General features: G+C 46.0%; 1 protein-coding gene across 3 annotated transcripts in view; it reads right to left on the bottom strand.

Moving 5' to 3' along the window:
* Positions 1-14,438, bottom strand: part of DMAP1 (DNA methyltransferase 1 associated protein 1) — a 30,630-nt gene extending 16,192 nt beyond the window's left edge. For 2 of the 3 annotated variants that reach the window (XM_050901235.1, XM_050901232.1), the window contains exons 1-7: positions 14,366-14,415; positions 13,973-14,123; positions 11,137-11,228; positions 10,326-10,521; positions 5,213-5,371; positions 3,880-4,047; positions 2,695-2,880 (exon numbers count right to left, since the gene is read on the bottom strand). In XM_050901235.1, coding sequence (XP_050757192.1) covers positions 2,695-2,880; positions 3,880-4,047; positions 5,213-5,371; positions 10,326-10,521; positions 11,137-11,228; positions 13,973-14,074 — 903 coding nt within the window. In that variant the 5' untranslated portion in view covers positions 14,075-14,123; positions 14,366-14,415. Of the gene's footprint in view, positions 1-2,694; positions 2,881-3,879; positions 4,048-5,212; positions 5,372-10,325; positions 10,522-11,136; positions 11,229-13,972; positions 14,124-14,365 lie in introns of all 3 variants that reach the window. The other variant, XM_050901234.1, reaches the window with a different exon arrangement.

Here is a 14,438-nt window from a genome sequence, read left to right as displayed (position 1 = left end):
AAGCATTTTTGTTTGGTTGGTTTAAACGCACTGCTCTACACAGAGCCTTACACCCATCCATACAAGCATAAACCCTAACCCTAAATGGTACTCCTTGTACTAACATATGCATATTTGCACAATATCATCCTTATCTAACTTAGGCCCATTTCACTGATCAAAATAGCCCAGGACTTCCCTAAATCTTGGCTTTTGACTGCAAGTCCTCTAAGGAATGAGCTGAGAAACCTCTGATCTGTACAGACAGGAGCCCACTAATGAGGATGTAAGGACTGCATCCCTCCAGGAAGGCCTGCTGTTTATAAACGTTTTGCCATTTGTCCACTCATTAGACATTTTTCTTTCTTCCCCACTTCACATTTTAAGCATAGCAATACAAGGCAAACTTCTAATGCTGCTGCTGCTAGACAGTAGAGCATTTAGTTGCATTTCAACAAAATGGAAAAAAAAAATAAATGCAATCCCTTAAAAATCTGTGCTGCTGAGCAAAGCACAAGGTGAGCAAACTTTTAAATGATTAAACCAGGCTATCTGCAGGGCCCTGTGCACTGAATGGTGTGCGGTCCCCTGAATGGGTCAGCGATACTCATGATTCAATCTAAGAAGAGCCACAATCTCTGCAAAATGCATGCTCAATCATGCTTTTCCAAAAGGAAGAGTCACCTCAAATCTCCCGATTTCTTTGGAGATGGCGTCCGCCTTCCTCTTCCCACATTTCTCTGCAGAGAGGCTCTGCAGCTTGCTCTTTGTTCGTTTCAGACAGGGCTGAGACAACCAGGGCTGCCCCAAGATCATAAGAGATGCTGAAGGACAGTGACTCAATTCCTCAAGTTCCCTGCCAATGACTCTCACATCTCTATCAGCTATCTCTAGGTCTTGATCTTGAGCTGGCACCTTGCAAACTGCTCTGCGTGGCCAGGCATTAAGATTTTTTTCAGTTATCTGTGGTCAGTCCAATAAACAGAGGCCCCAGGAAGAGATTTCTAAACATGACGATGGTGGAAAAAGTATCCTCTAACTACCAACAGGGCTCATGAACTTGTAGGGATCACTTTGATCTTTGGTAGGATGTACCCTCCCTGCTTGGATTATTAGAGACAGAAAAGGCTGCAATCAAAAACCAATCTTCTCTGCTTCCTTTGGATGAAGGCTGGCTTTCAGACTCCCCGAACTCTGCCCCCGAGCCTGTTGCTGAATACCCTGAGACAAGCAGTGAGGGTAAATCTGCATCTACGTTGGCTTAGCTGAGACAACTCTGACTGCACTCAGCGCATAAGCAATTAAATGGGTTCTTTTGCCTTGCGTGCCTGTACATGCTGTAAACGCTTCAACCTCAATTGACTCTTTGGTAAATGATTTTCCTTTGTTGAAATGATGCTGATGCAGCTCCCGATTCAAATTCTTAGTTAAAATGCAATTTTTTTCTTAACATTTCCCAGCTATAGTTGGTAATTGACTCCTAATGGACTCTGTCATGGTTGAAATGATGCTAGTGCAACAACAGAAACTGCTTCTCTGCCCACCCTGGCGCGCCTATCCACTATATGCCTGCAGACAGGCACCAGCCAACAGGCAATATTTAGGGCTGGACTCCCTCACCTTGGCATCCTCAGCATCTCTCCAGCCCCATTCTCCATCACCACCCTTTTTTCATTACCATCAACAATGAGCTGCTTTCTTTAGAGGGAAGATATGCCAGGCATGGTTGAGCTTTACCAGATCAAACCTCAAGGGAATTCAATGCACAAGGTACCCAGTGATATTATATTAATTACATAGAGGGGTGGCGGGGGGGGGAAACCAAAACAATGTTTTAAGGAAGTGGTGGCCATTAGGCACACTTCATCAAGCACTAACTGTCTAGCATTCACTGCTTCTCTCCCCTCCCTGCATGGACCCTTTTGGAGGACGATGACACAAGCGCTCTCTGTTCACAAGGTGGAGGGACAGGAATTCCCAGGGACTCACTGGAAACATCTGAGATTTTGTAACAGGCCTTTCCTACTGAAGGTGCTGAATTTAGTTCAGTCCACACCGTCTTCTTTCCAGAAAGGGAAATTGAGGTAACATCAAATGTGAATTGAAACCTGTGTTCTGGGCTCCTTAAACTTGAGCTCGGCTCAGGGAGAAATAAGAAGCAATAGCTCCCAAAATACAAGAGTCCTCCAGCAGGGCTGCTCTGATTACAGCTGAGGATCAGGAGAGGGGCATGTACTGAGCTTGGGGAGACACTGCTGAGACCCAGGAGTGGGGAAGGAAAGGGAAACCCAGACTAGAAAAAGAAGGCAGGTAAAAGACAACGGGTTTGTGGGACAACCCTGCATAGCAGTACCAGAATACACTCGGGAGAAGCAGGGAGACAGATGCTTCTCCCTACCATGAGGCATGAATGGCTGGCATCATTTCATCCCATTTCTCAGGGAGGGAAAGGGAAACAGGACTTAAACCAGCATTTTTCAAATGGGAGAGAGACAGAGAGCACACCAGAGGACTCTGACAATGGCTGCCTTAGACCAAACTGCCTTCCAAAAGACGTAACTGAAAAAGCATCTGCCAGAAAGCAGCCAACAGCTACTCCCCGCAAAAGAGCTGAGGGCCTGATCCCAGTAGGATCGCTGAAGCAAACACGTTACCCAGCCACAGCATAAGCAGGGGAAAGGAAAAAAAAAAAGAAAGAAAAAGATAAATGTTTACAGGCTTCTCTGTCTCCTTCTTCTGTGGCAGCTTCTTCTTGGGAGCCTTGCGCTCGGCACGTCTCTGCTCAGTGGTGGTGTCAGCAGCTGTGATGAGCTTCTGCAGGTCTTGGGTTCTCTTTTCTCTCTCTTTCTTCCTGGTTTCGATTTTGCGGAGCTCCTGGATGAGGTATTCTTCTTCTGCCACCTGCAGACCAGAGCACGTAAAGGCAATCAGAGCAGCAGAGGAGGCCTAGCAAAGCAGGGGGGCCATCTACCGATAACTGCTCTGCTCTGGGCCAGCCTGGGAATGACTTTAAGCTCCCCTGCCTTGGATCCTCCATATCCAAAATATTTCTTGGATTTGCAGAACTCATTATGCTCCATAGCCTTACCCTGCATCCATGGCAATGCCAGTCTACAAACTGACAGGTACTGTATCACAACATCCATGATGCACCCTTCAGCAGCATCAATAAATGATTAATACCACCTCCAGACAAAGAGACCAAGAGCACAGATAGAAGGGTAAAAAAGCCCAAATACACTGTAGTTGCAAATGCAGTGTTGTGAAAAGCTGGCTCCCCTCCCCAGACATAGCATGCAGAACCTAGAGCGGCTATGCCTAGTATCAGCACACCTGTCAATGTGGGAAGGACAAGTAAAGTCATTACACGCATGAACTTGTCATTAGAGGGAACTACTAACAGAAAAGGATGGTCTCGCCCAGCCTTTCAGTAACACACAGTTCCTTAACCTTTAAACCCTGGGACCATTACACAGCTTCAACAACGAAGAGAACTAAACATGCAGATTTACAGCCTTTGATGTTTTCTGGCAAGATTTTTACTCTCAGGGAAGTAATTCTCTCCCCATGGGACTCAGGGACTCATAAGGACATTGATCTGAGAATTTGTTTCTGTTCAGAGGATTAGTACAGTAAGCGTCACAGAGAAGGTGTTGGCAGTTACCAGAGACCATAACTCTGCTCACCTAGCCCTCTCTCCTGTATAGTCAGATTTCTCAGTTATTGTCCTTTTGTATCCCTGAAAATGACATGAACTCAACAACAAAAGCAGTACTTAGGTGTTGCTCTTTTCTTGTCCAGTCTGTCTTTCCCTTCCCCCCCTCTGGCCCATTTCATCCACCTACTGATTCAACTTATCATAAATCTTTTGGAGCAGTGATGCTCTCTTCCCCAAGTTACCTGCTCTGGTGTCCTATTGTACAGCCTTTCCAGTTGTTCCTTCCTTCGCCTCTCATGGCCAGCATCGAAGACTGGGATTTTCAGGTCTGTGCCTGGAGCTGCACGAATATTAGCCAGCTTGGCACAGATGTGATAATATCGTTCCTTCAGGTCCTCCACTGATCTTTTCTGTGGAAGACATCACAGGAGGACAGCATTATGGAAGAACCAAGCAAAGAACTTGTGCAGTAGCCAGCTAAGGACCACTGGCTGAAGGACGTCAGATAAGGTATGAGACACAGTGCCTGGGAGGAAGATCAGCAGGGAGCCTTGCCAGTCCCGGTGGAACCACAGGGAAGGGGGAGTTTCTCAGTGAACTGCATGAATTAACTGTCATGGGTTCACAGCTACTGCTTTAAAAACACCCACCAAAAGGTCTAACAATACAGCCGAGGGTTAGAGGCAATGCAGCAGTGAAGCACTCCCAGATAAAAGGATGCAAGGATAGTTGTCTCGAGAGGAGAAATCCTGCGAACAGGAAACTGTGACAAACGCACAGGAGGCCTCCTCTGAGCTGCTCCAGACAATGGCCATTCAAGCCATAACCAAAAAGGTATCAGCTGCACCAATTCACTGCCCATCATTACATGGAGTCTGAGCTGTGTTCCCTTACTCCAAGCACCAAAGGTGTTTGGGCTGCCCAGCTGGGCAGACTCTTGTTATTTCACTTTGCTACAGGCTCTTCACGTGAGCATTTCAGAGGGCAACAAAAAGCTCCAGCATTTGGAGCTGTTCTGTAGGATTCACATCATTCCCCCGTGTCACCAGGAGGCATGGAACCAGCAGTTACAGGAGATTTACAATCATGACACCAGGGTTGCATCTTCAGACCACTGATGCTCCCTGCTTCACAGCAGAGATGACAGAAACCTGCACCAGGTCAGACCACAAGTCAGGAGCAGCACCAGGGAAAAATCCCAATCTCCAGGGACCGTTACCAGATCCTTCTCCCATGGCCTAGACTGGAATCCAGGACACCTATCCTGCTCAGCTACACAAACTCCTCAGCTGCCTTACCTTCAAGGAACAATGAGTTGTTCTCCTGGCAGGGGCAAACTTTCTAACTTTCTAATAAAACACAACAGGGAATGAGCACAAGTCACAGTTGATTTAATTCCAAACAAAGCAAGTAGCGATGCCCTGTGCTGGAAATTCAATATTCCTTGCTGCCAATAATTCATTATTTTCCCCTAATTAAGTTGATATAAAGGGTAATTTGGTCTTTGCAGTGCAGCAAGCCCTGCACGTGCTGTAGCAGCAGGTTGCTAGCAGCACCTTGGCCGCTGGGACTCACCTTGAACTGCTGGTGATCATAGCGGTCATGAATCACCACAAAGCGCAGATCAAAACGCCGAGCCAGGTCAAAGAGGTGGTCTGTCTCAGTTTTGGTCCACGCATCATCATGGAGATACATCTGGTACTCCTGCTCCGAGTAGACAGGTACCTGCACTGTCTACGCAGAGAAAAGAAAAACATGGCAGCTCTCTTGCAGCAGTGCCCCCTTCTCACTGCCAGCTGGTAAGGGCCAAGACACTTCAGCCAAGAACAAGAGCAGCGCGCTGACAGGAGGGGGCTGCCAGGATCCTGAGCAATGGATCCTGGTAGGAAACATGATGAGCAGGTAGAGGACTGGATAAGGAGCAATGTGTGATCTCAGGGACACAAACATGACGTTCCAGGGAGCCTACCAGGAACTACTGCCTGAGAGGCTGAAATCTATTTCAGGTGGCTGACACAGGCAGAGGTCAGCAACCCACATCCTGACAATAGGTTTCAAAATTATCAGGCTAACATGACAGTGAAACCAAGGTTCAGCCAGCCTCCCTGCATTCCTCCCATATAGCAGCACCAATACCTTGACATAAACTGCTCTGACAGCCAACTCTTTACTTGGGTTGGGACACGCTCACTTGTACGGGAAGAACAGGAAAGGCAAGGAGCGGTAGTTCCTAGCCTTTAGCACACCTTCTCCTTTGATACACAACCCACTTCTTTTATGTTTGGTGCAGACAGTGCCGTGAAGATCTGAAAGGCTGGGTGCTGTACAACTGAGGACCGTAAACTTGGCAGACAACTTTGTTCCTCCCTTCCTCATCCACTCTTTCTCCAGCAGAGCCACAGGGCCAAATGACAGTCTAACTCTCAGATTGTCCCAGGTGCCTAAAAGGCCAAACCCACACCACTGTCCCCAGCCTGGAACTGCTCTGCAAGGGCTCTATCCAGAACGCAAGTGTCACATGAGTACTAAAGGAACAGTAAAAATACTTACTGTATTAGGGGAAGTCCTAGCGCATGCTAAAGCAAAAGGGCAAACAAGCCTGTGCTTTCCTCCCTTACTACCTCCCACCACTCCTGCAGTGGAACTTTGCTCAGCCTGAGGAGGTCCTGCCTCCACAAGAAAACATCGTGTGCATGCGAGCAGACACATGCTTCAACACCTCTATGCCTGCCTGAGTCCTACACCAGAAAAGTCATCCTCATGAACTCCATACAGCTCAGAGGAGCATTTCTGAGCCTCCAAATAACAGCCTCTTCAGGTCTACTACCCTTCTTCCATCACTTACACACAGAAGCTTAAAGGTGGAGCATATCTCTTGGGGATGCACTGCACCTCAACCTTCAAGTACCGCTTCCACCAGGAGAAAAGCCATCCTACTAGATACCATAAGGATGTCCTGTGTACATCATGAAAAAAAAATCTTTTCTAGATTAGCATACATACATGAAAAGAGCCAGCAGGGCCCTCTGCAGTGGATGGAAGGGAAGGTGACAGATGCCTGATCAGAGAAGAGAATGGGACAAGAGCAAAGAGCAGTCCCCAAAACACTTCCTCAGCCCCACTCACGGCTGCTCAGGTGAGAACTGCTGAGAAGTGAGAAGGTAGGAACTCATCAGATGGAAAGCTTGAGCCAACCACGGGATGACTGTAAGTTCAAATGCAATGTAGCCACGAAAATGCATATATGACCCCCAGAGAGGGATTTCCAGCAGAAACTGGCAGGGTTTCAGTTGCACAAGACGACCTTGGCAGGAATACCAACTACAACTCTACTGACCCCTGTTCAGGAAAGATGAACTGAAATGGGAACAAGTACAGAGAAGAACAACGAGGATGAGTAATGGCGTGGGGAGCCTGTCTTCCCACAGCAGACTGGAAGAGAAAGGAGCCTAGCAAAGGAAGCCTTAAAGGGAATCTGACTGCAGGCTTCAAGTATGCTACACGGAATGAAAGGAATACCCACAGGAAGAAAAGAACAACTGAAATAAGGACAAAGAAATTGGCTTGCAAAGAAATGCCAATTCAACATGGAAAATTTAACCTGGAAATGAGAAATGGAGCAGAGACAGTCTGGAACAGCTTCCCAAGGAAGCACGGGGGCAGGAAAATCCAAGTGCTTTTCAAAAGGAACTTTATCAGTTTATGAAAGGGACTGGATGGTCCAGGACCTGAAAAACCCAAGAAGAGGATTCGATGGCCCAGAAAACCCCTCTCAGTCCTAAATTTCACACTATAAACTCACACAGTGATGGGCATTAAATTAGCTGAAACTGCTCAGGAAAGATCCTGGAGCCATGAGACAGTTCCGTGAAAACATCAGCACAATGCCTAGTACTGGTGAAAAGACAAACTGAACAGTAAAAATGATCAGGGAAATAAAGAGAAACACAGCCAATGTACAAACCCACCATGCTTCCATAAGTGAAACACTCACTCCTAGTCCACCCATTTCAAAAGAAAGGATATTTGAGAACAAGGGTGAGACAGGGCACAGAAGGGCAGACGTATGTCAAATTTCAGAAAACACAGTAAATAGCAAGGACAATTTACTACATCATGTAACACAAGATCTCAGAGGCACCAAAGGCAGCAGTTTAAAATGAACAGAAGAAAGCACCTTTGCACACCATACAAAATTAACCTGAAGAACTCATTACCATGGGATATTCACAAAGCAGCTTTCTGCCCTGAACGTACCTACCAAGAATTATTAAACACAAATTCCAAGTTAAGAAATCCTTAAGCCATAGATCACCAGAAACTAGGCAAAAATGCTCTGTATTTGCCCCATTCTCATGCTCTTTCTCTAAGCCTTTACTAATGGTAGCCAGAAACAGCGTATCAGCTGAGAGGCCTTTGCTCTGTGTCCTGGTTTCAGCTAGTACAGAGTTAATTTTCTTCCTAGTAGCTGGTATAGTGCTGTGTTTTGGATTTAGTAGGAAAATAATGTTGATAACACACTGATGTTTCTAGTTGTTGCTAAGTAGTGTTTATACTAAGTCAAGGATTTTTCAGCTTCTCATGCCCAGCCAGCAAGAAGGCTGGAGGGGCACAAGAAGCTGGGAGGGGACACCGCCAGGACAGCTGACCCAAACTGGCCAAAGAGCTATTCCATACCATATGACATCATGCCCAGTATATAAACTGGGGGAGCTGGCTGGGAGGGGGGATCGCGGCTCAGGAACTAACTGGGCATCGGTCAATAAGTGGTGAGCAATTGCACTGTGCACCACTTGCTTTGTATAGTTTAATTCTTTTAGTATTACTATTGTCATATTATTATTATCATTATCATTGTTTTTCATTCCTTTCTGTCCTATTAAACTGTCTTTATCTCAACTCACGAGGTTTTTTTTCCCGATTCTCTCCCCCATCCCAGGGGTGGGGGGCAGTGAGTGAGCAGCTGTGTTGTGCTTAGTTGCCGGCTGGGGTTAAACCACGACACTCTGACGCCAGCGAAGCTGCTCTTATATTCCTATTTCACACCCTGGATCAAAGCTCAGTGTACACTGTGAAACCTAGGTTTACATTTTGGATCTCACAATGAAGAGGAGGGATTTGGTTTGGAGACTGGAAGCACAGAGAAAAGGCAAAGCAACTGAGCAGTGACACAGGAGCCAGGGTCAAGAGCTTGAGCAACCAATAGGACAGACTACATAGGAAAATGGGCTCATGCCAAGGGTAGCGAGAGATTCGGGCAGAGGTATCAAGTATGTGAGAAGGAACCCACAGAAGAGTCTGGAAAAGTAAATAAAATTCCTCTGACATAGCAAATATCTGCAAAACTCCTCATCAGTGCCTTCTACCCTCTCAACCACAGATCCACAAGGGCAACAACTTGCTCCTAATATTATGTAATTGTGCATGTGCAGATGCCAGAGGTCTGTACCACTAATCTAAAGGTTGCAGCCCTGCTGAAGGCTCTTCTGTCTGTCAATTCATGGTACATGATAAAGTTAAGGAAACGAGAATCGTATAATTACAACACCCACGTGTGGCCCCCCCTGATAAACTCAGTTGAACTCAGCCAAAAACTGTTACAGCAGTAGAGTCCTGGCGACAGTTACACTCCCAAAGTTTCACTCAGACAGCTAGGTAGGTGCCTTGACTGAGTCATGCTTCAGACTTCCACCCCAGACATCAGAGAAGAGATACCACAGGAGGCTCTTACCAATGTCCCAGCAAGAGGAAAAGCATCAGTCAGAGCTTGAGCCTTCTAACATATAAGGTCAACCAACCACTTAACTCTGCAGGAAGCAAAGCTTTGTTAGAGCTGATGCTCTGTGGGTTACAAACTTAAAATGTTGTATACAGTTATATGCAAGCAGAGCTTTTGTGGAATCATGTTAGCATGCACTTTTTTTTGCCCCTTCAGATGTGCATCATGAAGGGGGTTAAATTACATTACGGAGGCACCCTAACTCTGCTCCTTCCTAACTCTGGAGGTCCTGACTTTGAAGTATAAATCTTGATGTAGTTTTCTTTGTGCATATACATGAAAGCCCCAACCACTCAAAGCAGATACATCTGGGACAAAAGACAGCAGGAGATTACAACAACACATTGTGATTATTTAATATAAGACGCAAAGAACAGGCTACTGCACCACACTGATACCACAGGAGCAATTTCAGAGGGAACGCAACGTAATTCAGCATCTGTGCTGGAATCTGGCCAAGAGGCTGCAAGCCAGCTTTTTGGCCACGAAACTCAAGCTATTTTTTTCATACTGGGCAAAATAACAAGACTTATGACTTTAATGTCTCGCTCAGAACAGCATATCTTTTACTACCCAGAGCCTGTAATCAGAGGGAGGATGTTGGTTAGGAACTGAATTAGATGGCAGAGTGCCTCCTTATCAAATCAATGACTGCACACCTGAAACACAGTGGGCTCTAGCAAGCTCTGACCACATACTGAGCCCACGTAGCTTGAATGATTTGGAGACATCACAGTCTGTGGTCACATGGCTGCAGGCTATGCTGCAATTTAAAATGCAATTGCCAAATCTAACTCAGCCTTCACTTCTTGAAAGAACCAGCTTCCTGCCTGGACATTCAAGAAGCTGACCGAAGGGTATTTTCCAGCGGCTATTTATACGCTTTTGTTTGAAAGTGCTCCCACTTACTTTATTGAACCTGGCAAAAGGGTAGTCCTTCCCTTCCTCTGCTGCTCTCCTCCAGTGGTAGAACATCGCTCCATCTTTTCTCGCTGGGTTGGTGAAAGGCATCCACTTCCAAGGCCGGACTTTCTTGGACCCCAGTTTTGCTTTGACTGTTCGATAACCCTGAGTTGTATCACTTGGCAGCAGCGGAGGTGCATCCCTGTGGTGGAGAAAAGCACCGGCTGACGAGAAGCAAGAAGCAGCCCAGGACAAACCCAAAGAGATTTCAGACTCAGAGTGGGATCTGCCACCTCAGTGTTTAGGGTGGGAAAACCCAAGTTTAAGCTTTATTCCAGGTTTCACACTTCCCAGACTGCATGCTTCCTGCATCAGAGGACAGAATACACAGCATGGATGGGTTTGAACAGAACCATCTGGAAAGCAAACTACGCAAGAGACCTCTGAGGCAAGGGCACAATCCATAACAAGTTAAATACAGGCTGAAGCAGAACTCTTTTTGCAGAAATATAAGCAGGTACTATTCCCAGTTGCGAATAAAAGAGAATTAGGTACAGAAGGGTAAGAACACTGCCTTGTCTGCACTAGACTATTGTGCCTCTACCTAATTCATCTCCTACACAGAGCAAACCCCTCAAATTTAGAAGAGAGAAGACAGACACTGCCCATGACTAAGAGAGAAGGGCACAAGCATGGGCCAAGCACAAAGGGGAATCAATCTGGGAAGCGAGACTGCCCATGGTTTCAAGAGGATGCTGCCCTGCCACCAAAAGCCCAGGCTACCCCACAACCTGTGCAGATGATCATAAGCTCTTACTTTTTGTCAGAGTAGAGGAGTGCATAAACTTCTCGGTGCATTCCTTCCGGCCTCTTAAACGTCAATGTCTCTGAAGATTTCTTGGATTTTTTCTGAAACAAAAGAATTGCATTTTAGATTCAGAAGTAGCAATCCCTGAGGGAACATTAAACTACATAACCTGGCACCCTGTGATGGTTTTCCTTTTCATCTGTTTTTCAGACACCTTGAATTTCTCCAGGAAAGTACCTGTTCCTGGTGGAAGACACTGACAGACAAAACATGCCCACTTTCAGTGATAGGACTCACCAGTACTCAGACACTTGTTGTTGCTGATAATACATGCTTAAATTCCAAGTTGAGCATCTGGCTGTCGTTTTCAGGGGCTGGTGCACCGAGCCTTTTTTTACTAGGTAAGCACTGTCCTCACATGAAGGTATTAATGCATTTAATTAAGTAATTCTCTGCCTTTTAGAGAAGATAGTAAGAAACGTCTTTCCACCCTCTCTTAGTTTTTGTCACTTTCTTCTGCAGCAACTTCAGTTTTTACCAGTTGTGATCAAGCCCTTGCAGTAGCCCCATGTCAAAACTACCAGTATCACCTACAAAAGTAAACCCCCGTTCCTGCCTCCGCTCTCCCATTTATACAGCAAAGAATTTTTTTTGACATAGTTTCTTCATACTAGGAATTCAGTGTAGACAACTCAATTTGGCACCTAAAACCTTGTCAGAACTGATGGTTTATAAGACACAGTCCACCTCATATCACATATACAAGTTTATAACGTAATCAGCTTTGGATTCAGGTAGATACAGGAACAGCCACATTAACAAGGTACACTTTATTTAAGCGGGCCAAGTTTACTGAGTACTCCAGAGCATTTGGTCTAACTGCACCATCTTTATAACTACTAGCCATGCCACTACTTTTAAGTACTTGTTTTCCATATCGCTCCCAACTTCTAAATCAGAAGATTTTGCAGTAGTAAAACTAACACTGTATTATAAATTGTATTAAATCCATACAGTCACCTTTATCAAGCAAATTCAAAATCCCATTAAAAAAATAATAATCTGTCAGCTTGGACTACAACTACTTTCCATAAAACTTCATGACAGACTTTCATTATATTAGCACCTTTTCACTCCTAATCAAACACCTTTCTCCTAGCGTGTCCATCACTTTGCCCAGGAGCAATGTAAGGCCAACTGAGGCAGTTACCCGCGGGTCACCACACACCCTGTTTGAACACAGGCTTCTGGAATTCCCCCAAAGTTCCCAGATTTATTAAAAGTTAATATCAGCAGGCCAGAGATCAGCTCAGCCAGCTCTTTTAGGAGTTGAGAACAAATTACGTGGTCCTGCTGATTTAAATGTTTTTATGCCTAGTAATTTTTATTTTAACATTCTCAGTCACTAATGGACTGGAAAGTACTTCACGGTTCTCTTGTGATTTAAAGACATCAATCTGTTTCTTTTCTAATTGAGAACAGATCTATTTCCTGAGCAAGTGCTGCACTGTTATTAGCAATTCTGCTCTCTCCATGCGATAATGGCTTATACCTTTGGTTTGATTTAGCTTCTGTACTTTGTAGAAATTCAGAATGTTTCACTCACAGCTGCAAGTGGCCTCCTGCACTTCTCCCGAAACCTTTCACTGCACCTCCCCTTCCTCCCTCTTTCCATTACCGTAAATTTGAGGAGAAGCCCATCTTATTCTCTGCTCCAAAAGCCACCAGTACTCCGTCAGCTCTCTGCTAGCTAACAAACGCATCTAAATCAAAGAACTTGCAAGTCTGAACGCTCAGTGGCACAACGTTGCAGGCTGAATCCAGCCAACAAGCTGCTCCCCGGACACACTATTCACCAACACAGCTGATAACTGGTGATTTTAATATTTCAGCCTTTAAATTACTGAAACTCATCAGTTTTCCATTACAACTATTATACTATGTGTCCTATCCCCAGCAAGGCAGTCACGAAACCATTGTGCTTCTCTTCAGAGATGAACGTTTCAGTGGAGGCAAACAAAGACAGTCAGGAAGCACTTTCAGGGATGGGGTGGTTGTGTATGTTTGGTTTTGTTTTGGTTTTTTGCCAAACAAATACACAGGCTTTACTTCAAATCAGACCATCTCTGTACCAGAGAGCTCCTGGGGATTTCATCTCCCCCAGCTCATTTCCAAGCACCTCCACATCTCATAACTACTCGTGAATTGACCTTCCCAACGCCTTGCAAAGCATGGGACAGCCAAGACCTTACCCAAATTTAAAATACAGAAGGCAATAACATATCGTAGCATATTACCACACAGAACGCAGCACATGACGGCATACATCGTTAACAGAGCTTACTAACTTGCCCGCATTCCCACAGGCAACACATCCCAGTTCTCCCAAACCCCAGCCACACACCTTCCCTGCACGGGGACTGCTCCCATGGTTTGAAGACATCTACCATTCAATCAAGTCAGACAATGTTTTTTTCTTCTAAAACAGGACTGTGTTATCTTATTTCCATCTTCTTGCGGGCTAGATGGTAAACACACTTCACACTTACTCCACAAAACGGGAAAATATCCTAGGGCCAGGCCCAGCTCACCAGGACACCACTTACACAGTTCCAGCTTAAATACCGCCCCAAATGCCACAGCGCAGTTAACTAAGAACACCAGGAACCCAGGAGTGGGGCCCTCCAGGTATTTCCAGATACTCCTAGGAAGCCTGAAAATAAACAGACTATGGTAGGAACATGCTTTATTCTATCTTTTTTCCAATATTCACCCCAGACACCACACGCAAGGTCAGTCAGTGCCTAGAAAACAAGCAGCGGCCCCTTAGGGCATCGCAGTTCACCTTATCCGAGTTGATGATATCCTTTTTGTTGATGGTACCCGTGTTCTCCGACTCTACGCCGCCCAGCTCCAGGATGTCCCGCACGTCTGCGCCTGTCGCCATCTCTGCCCGCTGGCCTTCTCTGTCACTGTCCTGTCCGTCCCCTCCAGCTCTGGGGACAGGGGGGAGGGGGAAACCAGGGGGCCGGGGTTAACGTGCACCTCCCGCGGGGGCTATCCCATACACACAGAAACATGTATACGTGTGTATATATATATACACCCACTTATATCTACATACATACACGCATATATATACACACACACACACACACATATATATATCTACATACACACACACCCCCCTCAGCCGCCTCCCCATCCCCCCCCAGGCCCAAACAACGGGGCCTTGTACCCGGCCGGTCCCGGGGGCCACGCACAGCCGAGCCCGCGGCCCGGAGCCCCACGGCGGGGTCCCGGGAAGCCCG

This window comes from Gymnogyps californianus, chromosome 8, assembly GCF_018139145.2.
Source record: "Gymnogyps californianus isolate 813 chromosome 8, ASM1813914v2, whole genome shotgun sequence".
NCBI classification, from domain to species: Eukaryota; Metazoa; Chordata; class Aves; order Accipitriformes; family Cathartidae; genus Gymnogyps; species Gymnogyps californianus.
Note: the sequence above shows the minus strand (reverse complement) of the source record. Positions and strands in the feature narration are given on the sequence as shown.